This window comes from Antechinus flavipes, chromosome 3 (assembly GCF_016432865.1).
Source record: "Antechinus flavipes isolate AdamAnt ecotype Samford, QLD, Australia chromosome 3, AdamAnt_v2, whole genome shotgun sequence".
NCBI classification, from domain to species: Eukaryota; Metazoa; Chordata; class Mammalia; order Dasyuromorphia; family Dasyuridae; genus Antechinus; species Antechinus flavipes.
In genome coordinates, this window is record NC_067400.1 from 355,182,659 (window position 1) to 355,197,597 (window position 14,939).

The 14,939-nt window shown below is 31.6% G+C and overlaps 1 protein-coding gene across 1 annotated transcript in view; it reads right to left on the reverse strand.

Annotated features, from left to right (window-relative positions):
• The window catches only part of DPP10 (dipeptidyl peptidase like 10), a 1,082,222-nt gene that overhangs the window by 511,131 nt on the left and 556,152 nt on the right, over nucleotides 1-14,939 (reverse strand). Inside the window, exon 4 of the mRNA XM_051985765.1 lies at nucleotides 12,167-12,261. Coding sequence (XP_051841725.1) covers nucleotides 12,167-12,261 — 95 coding nt within the window. The remainder of the gene's footprint in view (nucleotides 1-12,166; nucleotides 12,262-14,939) is intronic.

Consider the following 14,939-nt stretch of genomic DNA (forward strand, 5'->3'; position numbering starts at 1 on the left):
TCTATCAACTGATTTCTGGATGTTCAGAACTGACCTCTCTGGCATTAGGGAATGTGTAAATGCATTGTGTTTTTAATACCAAACCTTATTTTATCATGCAATTTATTAATTTCATTCACCATGTTTACAATATGAATGTTGAGGATGAACAAGCTCAAAATGTAGCCAATGAAATTATCATAAAGATTTGATAAAAACCTGACAAACTTTTCCTTAATTGTTTTTATGTGATGAACTAGCTAAATGGAAATATGCATGAAATAAAAATCTAGTTTTTGCTTTGTCAGTTATTTAAAAGAACTTTAAAAATTTTAGCATTGAAAACTTTAAAAAAATACGAACATATTTTTGAAAGAAACTGATGAAATGATTTGATAATTGCAGGAATAGAAAAGGATGATCAAAGAAAGGAGGAAGAAACCAAATAAATATTTAATTTTTAAAAGAAGAGGAAATAAAAATTTAAGACACTTTTAAATATTTTCTAGATATCTTGCAGAGTTCTATCTGAAACTAAAAAGGAAGCCCTTTCTCTTCATATTTCTTTTTTTTTTTTTGAAGCTTTTTATTTTCAAAACATATGCAAGGATAATTTACAACACTGACATTTGCAAAACATTGGTACTAATACCTAAACCAGGTAGGTTGAAAACAGAGAAAGAAAATTATAGACCAATCTCCCTAATGAATATTGATGCTAAAATCTTAAATAAGATATTAGCAAAAAGGCTACAGAAAATCATCCCCAGGATAATACACCACAATCAAGTAGGATTTGTACCAGGAATTCAGGGCTGCTTCAATATTAGGAAAACTATCAGTATAATTGGCCATATTAATAATCAAATTAACAAAAAACATAAGATCATCTCCATAGATGCAGAAAAAGCATTTGATAAAATCCAACATCCATTCTTATTAAAACCTCTTGAGAGTATAGGAATAAATGGACTTTTCCTTAAAATAATCCATAGCATCTATTTAAAACCAGCAGTAAGCATCATATGTAACAGGGACAAACTGCAACCATTCCCAATAAGATCAGGAATGAAACAAGGTTCCCCACTATCACCGTTACTATTTAATATTGTATTAAAAATGCTACCTTTGGCAATAAGAGTTGAAAAAGAGATTAAAGGAATAAGAATAGACAATGAGGAAACCAAATTATCAATCTTTGCTGATGATATGATGGTATACTTAGAGAATCCCAGAGAGTTTACTAAAAAGTTATTAGAAACAATCCACACCTTTAGCAAAGTTGCAGGATGCAAAATAAAATTTAAAAAAAAATCAAATGAAGGTGGCCTAGCTGTACCAGATCTAAAATTATATTATAAACAGGGACACTGATACATTGTTGGTGAAATTGTGAACACATCCAGCAATTCTGGAGAGCAATTTGGAACTATGCTCAAAAAGTTATCAAACTGTGCATATCCTTTGATCCAGCAGTGTTTCTACTGGGCTTGTACCCCAAAGAGATACTAAAGAAGGGAAAGGGACCTGTATGTGCCAAAATGTTTGTGGCAGCCCTGTTTGTAGTGGCTAGAAGCTGGAAAATGAATGGATGCCCATCAATTGGAGAATGGTTGAGTAAATTGTGGTATATGAACATTATGGAATATTATTGTTCTGTAAGAAATGACCAGCAGGATGAATACAGAGAGGACTGATGAGACTGACATGAACTGATGCTAAATGAAATGAGCAGAACCAGGAGATCTTTATATACCTCAACAATGATACTATCTGAGGATATATTCTGATGGAAGTGGATTTCTTCGACAAAGAGATCTAACTCAGTTTCAATTGATCAAGGATGGACAGAAGCAGCTACATTCAAAGAAAGAACACTGGGAAATGAATATAAACTGCTTGCATTTTTGTTTTTCTTCCCGGGTTATTTATACCTTTTGAATCCAATTCTCCCTGTGCAACAAGAGAACTGTTTAGCTCTGCACACATATATTGTATCGGAATAGAAGTGAGTGCAAGGGATAATGTTGTAAAAAATTACCCTGGCATGGGTTCTGTCAATAAAAATTATTTCAAAATAAAATAAATAAATAAATAAATAAATAAATAAATAAATAAAGGAACAAGAGATTCTTTATGAGTTGAGATTCACTGCTAACCAGGTCTGAATCACTTCCGGAGTTGGGGGGTGTTTCTCAGGGAACTCTTGTACCTCACTGCTCTTTGCAGACCATTTGCAGGACAGCTACTTTCCATATACCTACCCTGTTCTGCAGAGGAAGCTGGTAACCACCTTGCCTTGAAGACAGACACTACAAACTTTAAAAAATGAGTAAAAAAATAAAAAGGACAATTGATAGTTTCTATACAGAAAGAGAGCAGGTTTTCAATCCCAAGAAGACTAAAAGCAAACAGGCTCCAGACAATACCCCAAAGGGGAATGTTGCCTGGCCCTCATCATTCACAAATCTCTCCTAGAAGAGTATATTAACAATCTTAAAAGAGAGCTGGAAGGAAAAAATGGGGAAAGGAAAGAAGCTATGCAAGAGAGTAAAAACTTCATAAAATATGAATTGGAAAAGGTAAAGAATTCCCAAGAAAGTAGGATTTATGAGTTGGAAAAATAAAATAACTCATTAAAAAAAAATGTGAAATGAAAAAAAAAAAATTCTATAGAGCAAAACTACTCATTTAAAAACTCAATTGGGTATATATAAAAGGAAGTATAAAAAAGCTAATAAAAAAAAATAACTCATTAAAAATCAAAACTGAACAAACAGAAATGAATGAGTCATTGAAACATCAAGAATAAGTCAAGCAAGACCAAAAAAATGAAAAATTAAAAAAAAAAACATTAAATATCTACTTGGAAAAACAACAGACCTGAAAAATAGATCTAGGAGAGATAATCTGATGATTATTGGACTTCCCGAAAATTATGATAAAAAAAATTCCTAGATATTATTTTACAGGAAATCATCAAAGAGAACTGCCCAAAAGTAATAGAATCAGAAGGTAAAATGGCATTGAAAGAATTCATCAAACACTTTCTGAAAAAGACCCTAAAAAATCCTCCAAGGAATATCGTGGCCGAATTTTAGAAATCTCAGACTAAGGAAACAATTTTACAAGCAGCCAGGAAAAAGCAATTCAAATACCAAGGTGCCACAATAAGCATCACTCAAAATCTGGCTGCCTCCACATTAAAGGATTGAAGGGCCTGGAATTGGATATTCCAAAAGGCAAAATAACTTGGAATCCAGCTAAGCTGAGCATTTTGTTCCATTAAAGAAGATGACCATTCAATGAAACAGATGAATTTCATTTATTTCTAAGGAAAAAACCAGATCTAAACAAAAGAAAATGATCTCCTAACATAGGACACAAGAGAAGCAGAAAAAGATAAAAGGAACTCTTGAGAACTGCATTTCTGTTGTGGATATACATAAAGACCACATATATAATCTGATTTTACTGTTATAACATAAAAAAAAGGAAGTAGAAATGGAAAGGGGATAATGTCAGAAAAAGGGGAAAGGGAAGACAAAAAGAAGGAAACTACATCCCATGAAGAGGCAAAGAAAACCTATCATATCTGAAGGAACTTAGAAGGAGGAGGAACATTGTGTGAATCTTACTATCATCAGAGTTGGCTGAAAGAGAAAATAATTGACATATCTGTTTTACAGAGAATCTTCTCTCACCTCATTAAACAGTGGGAGAGGAAAAGGAAAAAGGAAAAGAGTAATAAGGGAAAGGTACAAGAAAGGGGAAGGGATTCAAAGGGAGGAAGGAGGGAATCTAAAGAGGGAGAGCTGTGTGATGCAAGTGGGATCTATAAGTTTAATACTGGGAAAGGGGGTAAGTGGAGGCAAGAAAAAGAAAAGCATAATCTGGGGATAATAAGATGGCAGGAAATAAAGGATTAGTAATTTTAACTGTAAATGTGAATGGAATGAACTCTCCATAAAATGGAGAATAGCAGACTGGATCAAAAGTCAGAACTCTAAAATATGTTGTTTATAGGAAACACATTTAAAGCAGGGAGATACATACAGAGTAAAGGTAAAAGGCTGGAGGAGAATCTATTATGCTTCAGGTGAAGTCAAAAAAGCAGGGGTAGCCATCCTTATCTCAGATCAAGCAAAATCAAAAATTGATCTAATTAAAAGAGATAAAGAGGAAAATTATATCTTGCTAAAGGATAGCATAGACAATGAAGCAATATCAATATTAAACATATATGCACCAAGTGGTATAGCATCCAACTTCCTAAAGGAGAAGTTAAGAGAGTTGCAAGAAGAAATAGACAACAAAACTCTAATATTGGGCGATCTCAACTTTGCACTCTCAGAATTAGATAAATCAAACCACAAAACAAATAAGAAAGAAATTAAAGAGGTAAATAGAATATTAGAAAAATTAGGTATGATAAATCTTTGGAGAAACCTGAATGGTGACAAAAAGGAGTATATTTTCTTCTTAGCAGTTCATGGAACCTATACAAAAATTAACCACATATTAGGTTATATACACCACAAAATTAAATGCAGGAAGGCAGAAATAGTAAATGCTTTCTTTTCAGATCACAATGCAATAAAAACTACATTCAACAAAAAGTTAGGTGTAAATATACCAAAAAGTAATTGGAAACTAAATAATCTCATCTTAAGGAATGATTGGGTGAAACAGCAAATTATAGACACAATTAATAATTTCACTCAAGATAATGACAATGGTGAGACATCATATCAAAATTTATGGGATGCAGCCAAAGCAGTAATAAGGGGAAATTTTATATCTTTAGAGGCTTACTTGAATAAAATATAGAAAGAGAAGATCAATGAATTGGGCCTGCAACTTAAAAAGCTAGAAAAAGACCAAATTAAAAACCCCCAATCAATTACTAAACTTGAAATTCTAAAATTAAAAGGCAAAATTAATGAAATAGAAAGTAAAAAAAAAAAAAAAAAACTATTGAACTAATTAATAAAACTAAGAGTTGGTTTTTTGAAAAAAAAAACAATAAAATTGATAAACGTTTGGTAAATCTGATTAGAAAAAGGAGAGAGGAAAATCAAATTAGTAGTTGTGATGACTGTGTATTTAAAATCAGCCAGAGTCAGGAATTCAGGTTAAGGGAAAAATCTTCAATCTTCATTGAAGTGAAGAGGTGAAGAAGGATTGTGATAGCAAAATGGGCAGCTGCGATAGGAAGCCAGCTAGCATTCTCTCTTTCAGCTTCCCTTTCCACTCCTCTGCCTCTACCCAACAAAATCGTCATTTCCTATATAACATACCAGCCTTGCACAAAGATTGGGTGGGGGCCATTCTTTCTCCAAGCTTATATATTAATAGAGTATGGTCCAATTACTATTTAGCCTCACGTGCTTGGGACCTCAGTGCTTCAACGTGAGCCCATTACAAGTAGTCTTAAAAATGAAAAGGGAGAACTTTCCACCAATGAAGAGGAAATTAAAGAAATAATACAGGGTTACTTTGCCCAACTTTATGCCAATAAATTTGATAACCTAAGTGAAAAAGATGACTACTTCCAAAAATATAGGCTTCCCTAATTATCAGAGGAGGAAGGAAATTGTTTAAATAGTTCCATTTCAGAATAAAGAAATAGAACAAGCTATTAATCAACTTTGTAAGAAAAAAAATCCCCAAGACCAGGTGGATTTACATGTGAATTCTACCAAACATTTAAAGAACAATTAGCCCCAATGCTGTATAAACTATTTGAAAAAAAAAATAAGGAATGAAGGAATCCTACCAAATTCCTTTTATGACACAGACATGATACTGATATACCTAAACCAGATAGGTTGAAAACAGAAAGAAAATCATAGACCAATCTCCCTAATGAATATAGATGCTAAAATCTTAAATAAGCTATTAGCAAAAGGACTACAGAAAATCTTTCCCAGGATAATACACCATGATCAAGTAGGATTTATACCAGGAATGCAGGGCTGGTTCAATATTAGGAAAACTATTAGCATAATCAACTATATCAATAACCAAACAAACAAAATCTATATGATGATCTCAATAGATGCAGAAAAAGCATTTGATAAAATGCAACATCTATTCCTATTAAAAACACTTGAGAACATGGGAATAAATTGACTTTTCCTTAAAGCAATTAGTAGCATCTATTTAAAACCATCAGTAAGCATCATATGTAATGAGGATAAACTGGAAGCATTCCCAATAAGATCAGGAATGAAACAAGGTTGCCCACTATCACTATAACTACTCAATATTATATTAGAAATGTTAGCTTTGGCAATAAGAGTCGAGAAAGAGATTAAAGGAATTAGAGTAGAAAATAAGGAAATGAAATTATCACTCTTTGCTGATGATATGATGCTATACTTAGAGAACCCCATAGAGTTTACTAAAAAGTTATTTGAAATAATCCACACCTTTAGCAAAGTTGCAGGATACAAAATAAACCCACATAAGTCATCATCATTATTATATATCACTAACAAAATCCAACAGTTAAGTTTATAAAGAGAAATTCCATTTAAAGTAACTACCGATAGTATAAAATGTTTAGGAACTTATCTGCCAAGGGAAAATCAGGAACTATATGAGCAAAACTACAAAACACTTTACACACAAATTAAGTCAGCTCTAACTAATTGGAAAAATATTAAATGTCTTGGATAGGGTGAGCAAATATAATAAAGATGACATTACTACAATCTATTTATTTAGCATTATATCAATCAGACTCCCACAAAACTACTTTAATGACCTAGAAAAAATAACAACAAAGTTCATATGGAAAAACCAAATGTCAAGAATTTCAAGGGAATTAATGAAAAAAAAATATCAAATGAAGGTGGCCTAGCTGTACCAGATCTCCATTTGGTATTGGCTAAAAAATAGACTAGTCGATCAGTGGACTAGGTTAGGTTCAAAGGACAAAAATAGTCAATAATTTTAATAATCTATTGTTTGGCAAACCCAAAGACCCCAGCTTTTGGGATAAGAACTCATTGTTTGACAAAAATTGCTGGGAAAATTGGAAATTAATATGGCAGAAACTAGGCATTGACCCAGACTTAACAAACATACACCAAGATAAGATCAAAATAGGTTCATGACCTAGGCATAAAGAATGAGATTATAAATAAATTAGAGGAACATAGGATAGTTTACCTCTCAGACCTGTGGAAGAGAAAGAAATTTATGACCAAAGAAGAACTAGAGATCATTATTGATCACAAAATAGAAAACTTTGATTACATCAAATTGAAAAGTTTTTGTACAAACAAAAGTAATGCAGATAAGATTAGAAGGGAAGCAATAAACTGGCAAAACATTTTTATAGTCAAAGGTTCTAATAAAGGTCTCTCTGGAAAGCAATTTGGAACTATGCTCAAAAAGTTATCAAACTGTGAATACCCTTTGATCTAATAGTGTTACTACTAGGCTTGTATCTCAAAGAGATTTTAAAGAAGGGAAAGGGACCTGTATGTGCAAGAATGTTTGTGGCATCCCTCTTTGTAGTAGTCAGAAACTGGAAACTGAGTGAATGCCCACCAATTGGAGAATGGCTGAACAAATTGTAGTATATGAATATTATGGAATATTATTGTTTGGTAAGAAATAATCAGCAGGATGATTTCAGAAAGGCCTGGAGAGACTTGCATGAACTGATGCTAAGTGAAATGAGCAGACCAAGAGATCATTATATACTTCAACAATACTATATGATGATCAATTCTGATGGATGTGGCCATCTTCAACAATGAGATAAACCAAATCAGTTTCAATAGAGCAGTAATGAATTGAACCAGCTATACCCAGGGAAAGAATTCTGGGATATGATTATGAACCACTATATAGAATTCCCAATCCCTCTATTTTTGTCTGCCTGCACTTTTGATTTCCTTCACAGCTTAATTGTACAATATTTCAAAGTCTGATTTTTTTCTACAGTAAAATAACTGTTTAGACATGTATACATATATTATATTTAATTTATACTTTAACATATTTAACCTGTATTGGTCAACTTGTCATCTGAGGAAAGGGGTGAGGGGAAGGAAGGGAAAAGTTGGAACAAATGGTTTTGCAATTGTCAATGTTGAAAAGTTACCCATGCATTTATCTTATAAATAAAAAGCTTAAAAAAAAATAAAAATAAAAGGCAGAGTATAATAGAAATATTTTTTATTTTAAAATATAATTAGTGAGAAGATTATTCTATGATCGTTGAAAAATTCTACTTAAGGTATTTAAGGAACAAGCCAGTGGTTCTGTATTCACAGACAAATCATTCATTGGTCACATCACATGTGAACATAATTTCAAAAATCATTATTATGATTGTGAAAAATAATTGGCGATGTCTAGCTACAAACTTAAAAGAAAAAGACAGTGTTCCTGGATGACAATGATGATGAAGAAGATAAAGAAGAAGAATAACATAAAGATGATAATGAGAAAGAGGAAGAGGTGGAGGAAGACAAATCTTTTTACAGTGCTTAGTCTGTGTCAGGTGATGTGCTAAATTCTTTACAAGTATTATATCATTTGATCCTCATGACTGTGGCAGATAAATGTCCTTATCCTCATTTTGTCGATGAAGAAACTGAGGCAAACTGAGGTTGCCCAGGGTAACAGAACTCTATCATTTCAGACCGGATTTGAACTCAAGCCTTGCTGACTCCTGCCATGGCACTTTTTTCTGATACCTACTATTTTGACTAGAACAAAATGAATATAAAAACTACAATAAAAGCCGTAGTTAAAATAATTTTGATTCTGTAGAGATTAATTCTGTCTACCATATGGGGAAGTAATTAAAATATGGATTCACAGTCTCATCATGTCCCAATGTGAAAATGATTCAAACTTACTAACACATGCATTTTGTTACCTGACTTCATTATTTTTTCTTTCTTTTATATTACTTGTGCTTGTATACATTAGTCTATTCCTGAGAATACATAAAACTAACCGTATACATACATTAAATGCTCATGCATATGGAGAAACATGCATACACAATTTTTAATGTATACAATTTTTTTCTTATAGATATTTTATACTATTGAGACTATTAGCTGTTTTCAAATTACTGATAATTTCATAAGTACAATGAAAATAACTCTAGGGAAACACTTATTGCTATTTCACTCTGAATAGGCTTTGGTTTAAAATAAGAATGCCTAATTCTAGATATGATATTGATAATTATCTAAATATCATTAGGGCACTTCAAGAAGAAAACCTTTCTCTTGTGTAGTTTATCTTAAAACAGGAAGAAGGGTATAAGCTCTAATATACTCCTCTCCTAATGTTGAATCAGATGAAAGACATCTTTCATAAGACATATTTTAGTATAATTGTTAATCAAATTAACATAATTAATAATTAAAGAATACTGCTTTTCACCTTACATTTGACAGTCATGCCCCTTACTATTAGCATTTAAAAGAGTTTTTAGTTAATTCATCAACAGATGTTAGCCATGCTAAAGAAAGAAAATTACTAAAAAGGGTCACTCAAGAGAATAAGTAATTTGATTTTCTCTTACCCTTAAAAATAATAAATTTACTGATAATTGTGATCACAAAGTTAATGTCTTCATCAATATTTTGTCATCCTTATAATGTACATTTATTGAATATATATTAATTTTAATTTATATTTAATGTGGCTCCTAAGTTTTCAGTGAATTCCTGACAACTATTAAGATCCACATAAAAGATCCACTAGTAATCACTGAGCATAATAATTTAGTTTGTTTAAAATTATATCCTCATAAAATTTAGCAAGAGAGTTGGCCTAAAAAATTGTAACTTGAGGTACCTCTTAAACAAGAGCACACTCAGATACACAGCTGTCATTGAACTATATATTCTGAATTGGGTGGAAGTGCCACTGGAATTTGTTTGCAATTTCTAAGGATTAGTACTTGATTTAGTAGTCTTTTTTAAACACTTCAGTTTGCAGGTGTTGCTAGCTGAGGTTTAATAGCTTCACTCTCTAAAAAGCAAATTAGAGGAAGAAGTTCTCACTATTTAGGGAGCTCATATTGAGGAAAACAAATTTGATAAATGTTTCCATAGCAATTAACAATTGTAGCTAGCATAAGTATGAAAAGAAAGAGAACAAAAAAGGATTATGAATAATATAGAAAATTAAGTTTTAAAGTACCATATAGAAATACAAGATACAGAATATTAAAATTAAAACAAAATATCATGAAAGTAAGTGGGTATCATTTCCCCCAAATAAGTTTAAGTTGACAGGATGACAACTGCAGAAGAGTACTTCAATTAAAAAAAAATCTTTGGAAAACTGTATTAGTAATAGTAAGGGTTTCCTGATGACTAGGCACTCTTTCTCTCTTCTCTTTTCTCTTTCTCTCTCTCTCTCTCTCTCTCTCTCTCTCTCTCTCTCTCTCTCTCTCTCTCTCACACACACACACACACACACACACTCTCACTATCTTTCTCTCCCCCCTCACTCTCTCTCTCTCTCTGTGTATGTATGTATGTATACACATACATACATACTCTCATAAGTTTCTGAATATTTAATAAAGTCCTTCAAGTAATTAACGTTTTCATCAAGGTGGATATTTCTTCCAGTCATGTAGATTGGAATCCCTTGATTTCTTAGTGTTGGTGTTAGATATTACTGTGATAGAAAACAATATTGCTAATTGATGATATATTCCTAAATGAGTTAGAATGATCTTCAGAAAAGAGATATTCCCAATTCATACCAGAAATGTTAATTGATTGGGCAATAAAAGTATGGATTCTTTATACTAAAAATAATGAATTCAATATTTAGCTGATATGTGTATACATACATACATACATAATATATATATATATATATATATATATACATATATATATATGCACACACACATATATATATACACACACATATATATACATATATATATATATTCTTTTTTGAAACAGATTAATCACTCCAGAAAACTAAATAAGACAATATCCCCTTCAATAATAATATTTTGTATTAGTAGATTTTACTCTTTTAAATAAGTATTTATTATCATTAACCTGAAGTGATTTAGGGTGAAAATAAAATTTAATGACAACCAAAATGAATATTAATGAAATTGTCATTAAATTTTACTTTCACCCTAAATTACAGCAGTGTCATAATATCATGACATAATGTTGTGGTCTCAAAATACAAACTTAAATTTGATGATCAAAGGATGAGAAACAATGCTGATATGCATCCATTAGGCTATGCCTAAATAGTCTTGGTGTATTTCAGTATTATCAATAGAAACAAAGAACAAGAGCTACTCTGGAAAATATGATCAAGTAAGAATTAATATACATGAAGGTAAGCATACAGGAGAAAAAATACACAAAATTAATATATTACAATGACAATGATATTTAAAATCACATGATTCTGAAATTCTAAAACAAATTATATTTTCACTCAAAGAGAATATATGATGAAATTCTCTTTCCTATTCTCAGTAGAGATGATAGACTAAAAGTTACAAAAGTCAAAAACACAAACTTATAAAGTCACTCCATTGTTTTTCATTGTTACAAAGGAAAATTGAATTATAAGGGTATATGTGTATCAGAAGAGAAAAAAAAAAGAATTTGATATCCAAATAAAATTTAAGAAAAAAATATTATCACAATATTAGTTATAATGATGGAATAGATATATTCAAATAAAAAAAATTGCTGAATGGGGAAATTATAGGTGTTAATACATAACAAAAAGATTATGTGATATGTATGTACATATATTTATATGTGTGTATATATTTCAATATACATGTATAGATAACATATTTATGTGCACTTGTATATGCATATACATATATACTTTCACATATACATATGCATATAAAACATTTTCTCCATAAATGATAGAAGAAAATAAAGTTCAGGAAAGTTTCTCTTAGCCTTAAATCTTTATTAATTGAGAAAAAAATGTTTTTCCTTTTCTTGTAAAAGACAATCAGAACATGTAATATAAGGTCTATACAGATGCTTCTTGAGGCTACACTGCCAACTTTTCACCTGACATACTTAAACAATGTGTTATTACTAAAGCATGAAAATTACCATTATCTCAAGAGTTCTAAAAAATAAAATCAATGACACATAAATAAGTAAATTAATTATCCATTACTTACAAAAGTTGTGTTTTCCAATAATAATGTGGTGACATTTGTTTCTACATTCAGTTTAATGACATGTCCATTCCCGTTTTTATACACCACATCTGAATCTGCAACAACAAAGACATTAACATTTGACAATGACATTGACTAGTTAATATAATAACTGTAGAGGGAAAAAATATATATATTAAACATGCTTATTTAAATGGCATTGTTACTCTCTGATAACCTGAACTAATTCTGGTCCTGGAATCACATTAATCCCCTTGAATGGTTATGAGACAAAGCAAACATAATAGTTATTGTGAAGTGAGTAGGAGGGTTACTTAGAGGTCCACTCAGATTCCTGGTAGAACAAATAAGAATATGTTAAAAGAAAGGTTATCCCGTCAGAAAGAAAGTGTTCTGCTGGCCGCTATATGAGAGAGGAAGATGCAGAATGTCATCATTTGTCACTAAGAATTTCTGACTATACTATTAGTTTAGAGTTGCCTGTTTCTTAGGAAATAATTATATATGTTTGGAAATAATTCCCTTTTGCTTTGAACATGCTGAGTTTGAAATGTAAATGTTACTTCTAAGAAGATATATCCAACAAATAATTCAACATGTCCAACCATAGCTCTGGAGATCACTTGTCCTAAAAAGAATTTAGGGAGTCAATCATGACCTAATGGTAATAATTAAAAACAAGTTAGCTTGATGAAATTGTTAATCCCTATGCTTCATACACACACACACATACACACACACACACACACACACACACACACACACACACACACACATATATATATAAAAGAAAATAAGCCTCCTAACTTGGTTATTCTGCCCACAACCATAAAATACTTTTTTTTTCTTTAAAGAATGTTTTAATTTTTAAAAAAAAATAACTTTTTATTGACAGAACCCATGCCAGGGTAATTTTTTTACATAATCCCTTGCACTCACTTCTGTTCCAGTTTTTCCCTTCCTTCCTTCCACCCCCTCCACCAGATGTCAAGCAGTCCTATACATGTTAAATAGGTTACAGTATATATCCTAGATACAATATATGTGTGCAGAACCGAACAGTTCTCTTGTTGCACAGGGAGAATTGGATTCAGAAGGTATAAATAACCCGGAAAGAAAAGCAAAAATGCAAGCAGTTTATATCCATTTCCCAGTGTTCTTTCTTTGGGTGTAACTGCTTCTGTCCATCCTTGATCAATTGAAACTGAATTAGATGTTTTTATCGAAAAGATCCACTTCCATCAGAATACATCCTCACACAGTGTCATTGTTGAGGTATATAATGATCTGCTGGTTCTGCTTGTTTCACTTAGCATAAATTCATGTAAGTCTCACCAGTCCTCTCTGTATTCATCCTGCTGGTCATTTCTTACAAAACAATAATATTCTATAACGTTCAAATACCACAATTTACTCAACCATTCTCCAATTGATGGGCATCCATTCATTTTCCAGCTTCTAGCCACTACAAACAGGGCTGCCACAAACATTTTGGCACATACAGGTCCCTTTCCCTTCTTTAGTATCTCTTTGGGGTACAAGCCCAGTAGAAACACTGCTGGATCAAAGGATATGCACAGTTTGATAACTTTTTGAGCATAGTTCCAAATTGCTCTCCAGAATTGCTGGATGTGTTCACAATTTCACCAACAATGTATCAGTGTCCCTGTTTTCCCACATCCCCTCCAACATTCTGCATTATCTTTCCCTGTCATTCTAGCCAATCTGAGAGGTGTGTAGTGGTATCTCAGAGTTGTCTTAATTTGCATTTCTCTGATTAATAATGATTTGGACCATATTTTCATATGGCTATAAATAGTTTTAATTTCTTCATCTGAGAATTGTCTGTTCATATCCTTTGACTATTTATCAATTGCTTGATTTCTTATAAATTAGAGTGAATTCTCTATATATTTTGGAAATGAAGCCTTTATCAGAACCTTTGACTGTAAAAATGTTTTCCCAGTTTATTGTTTCCCTTCTAATCTTGTCTACATTAGTTTTGTTTGTACAAAAACTTTTCAATTTGATACAATCAAAATTTTCTATTTTGTGGTCAATAGTAATCTCTAGTTCTTCTTTGGTCATAAATTCCTCCCTCTTCCACAGGTCTGAGAGGTAAACTATCCTATGCTCTTCCAATTTATTTATAATCTCATTCTTTATGCCTAGGTCATGAACCCATTTTGACCTTATCTTGGTGTATGGTGTTAAGTGTGGGTCAAGGCCTAGTTTCTGCCATACTAATTTCCAATTTTCCCAGCAATTTTTGTCAAACAATGAGTTATATATTATAAAGCAGTAGTTACTAAAACCATCTAGTATTGGCTAAGAAATAGACTAGTTGATCAATGGAATAGATTAGGTTCAAAGGCCAAAACAGCCAATAACTTTAATAATCTAGTGTTTGACAAACCCAAAGACCCAAGTTTTGGGGATAAGAACTCATTATTTGACAAAATTTGCTGGGAAAATTGGAAATGATAACTTTTTCTTCAGTATATTTTAGTTTAATTATCTAAAGCTAAAAGTGTACTTTTTTTTTTAAACATAAGGAGCTAATAAATTTTGTTCTTTAAAAAAACTAGTTTGAGGCTTTGCTATTTATTGGTATTCAAATAATGACCACTTCATGACGAAGTAGACTATACAGTTCATGAGGTTTCCTGTCAAAGGCACTGGAGTGGTTTACCATTTCTTTTTCCAGGGGATTAAAACAAATAGTAAATTATTTGCCTAGGATCACAGAGCTAATAAATGGTTAGGCCTCACG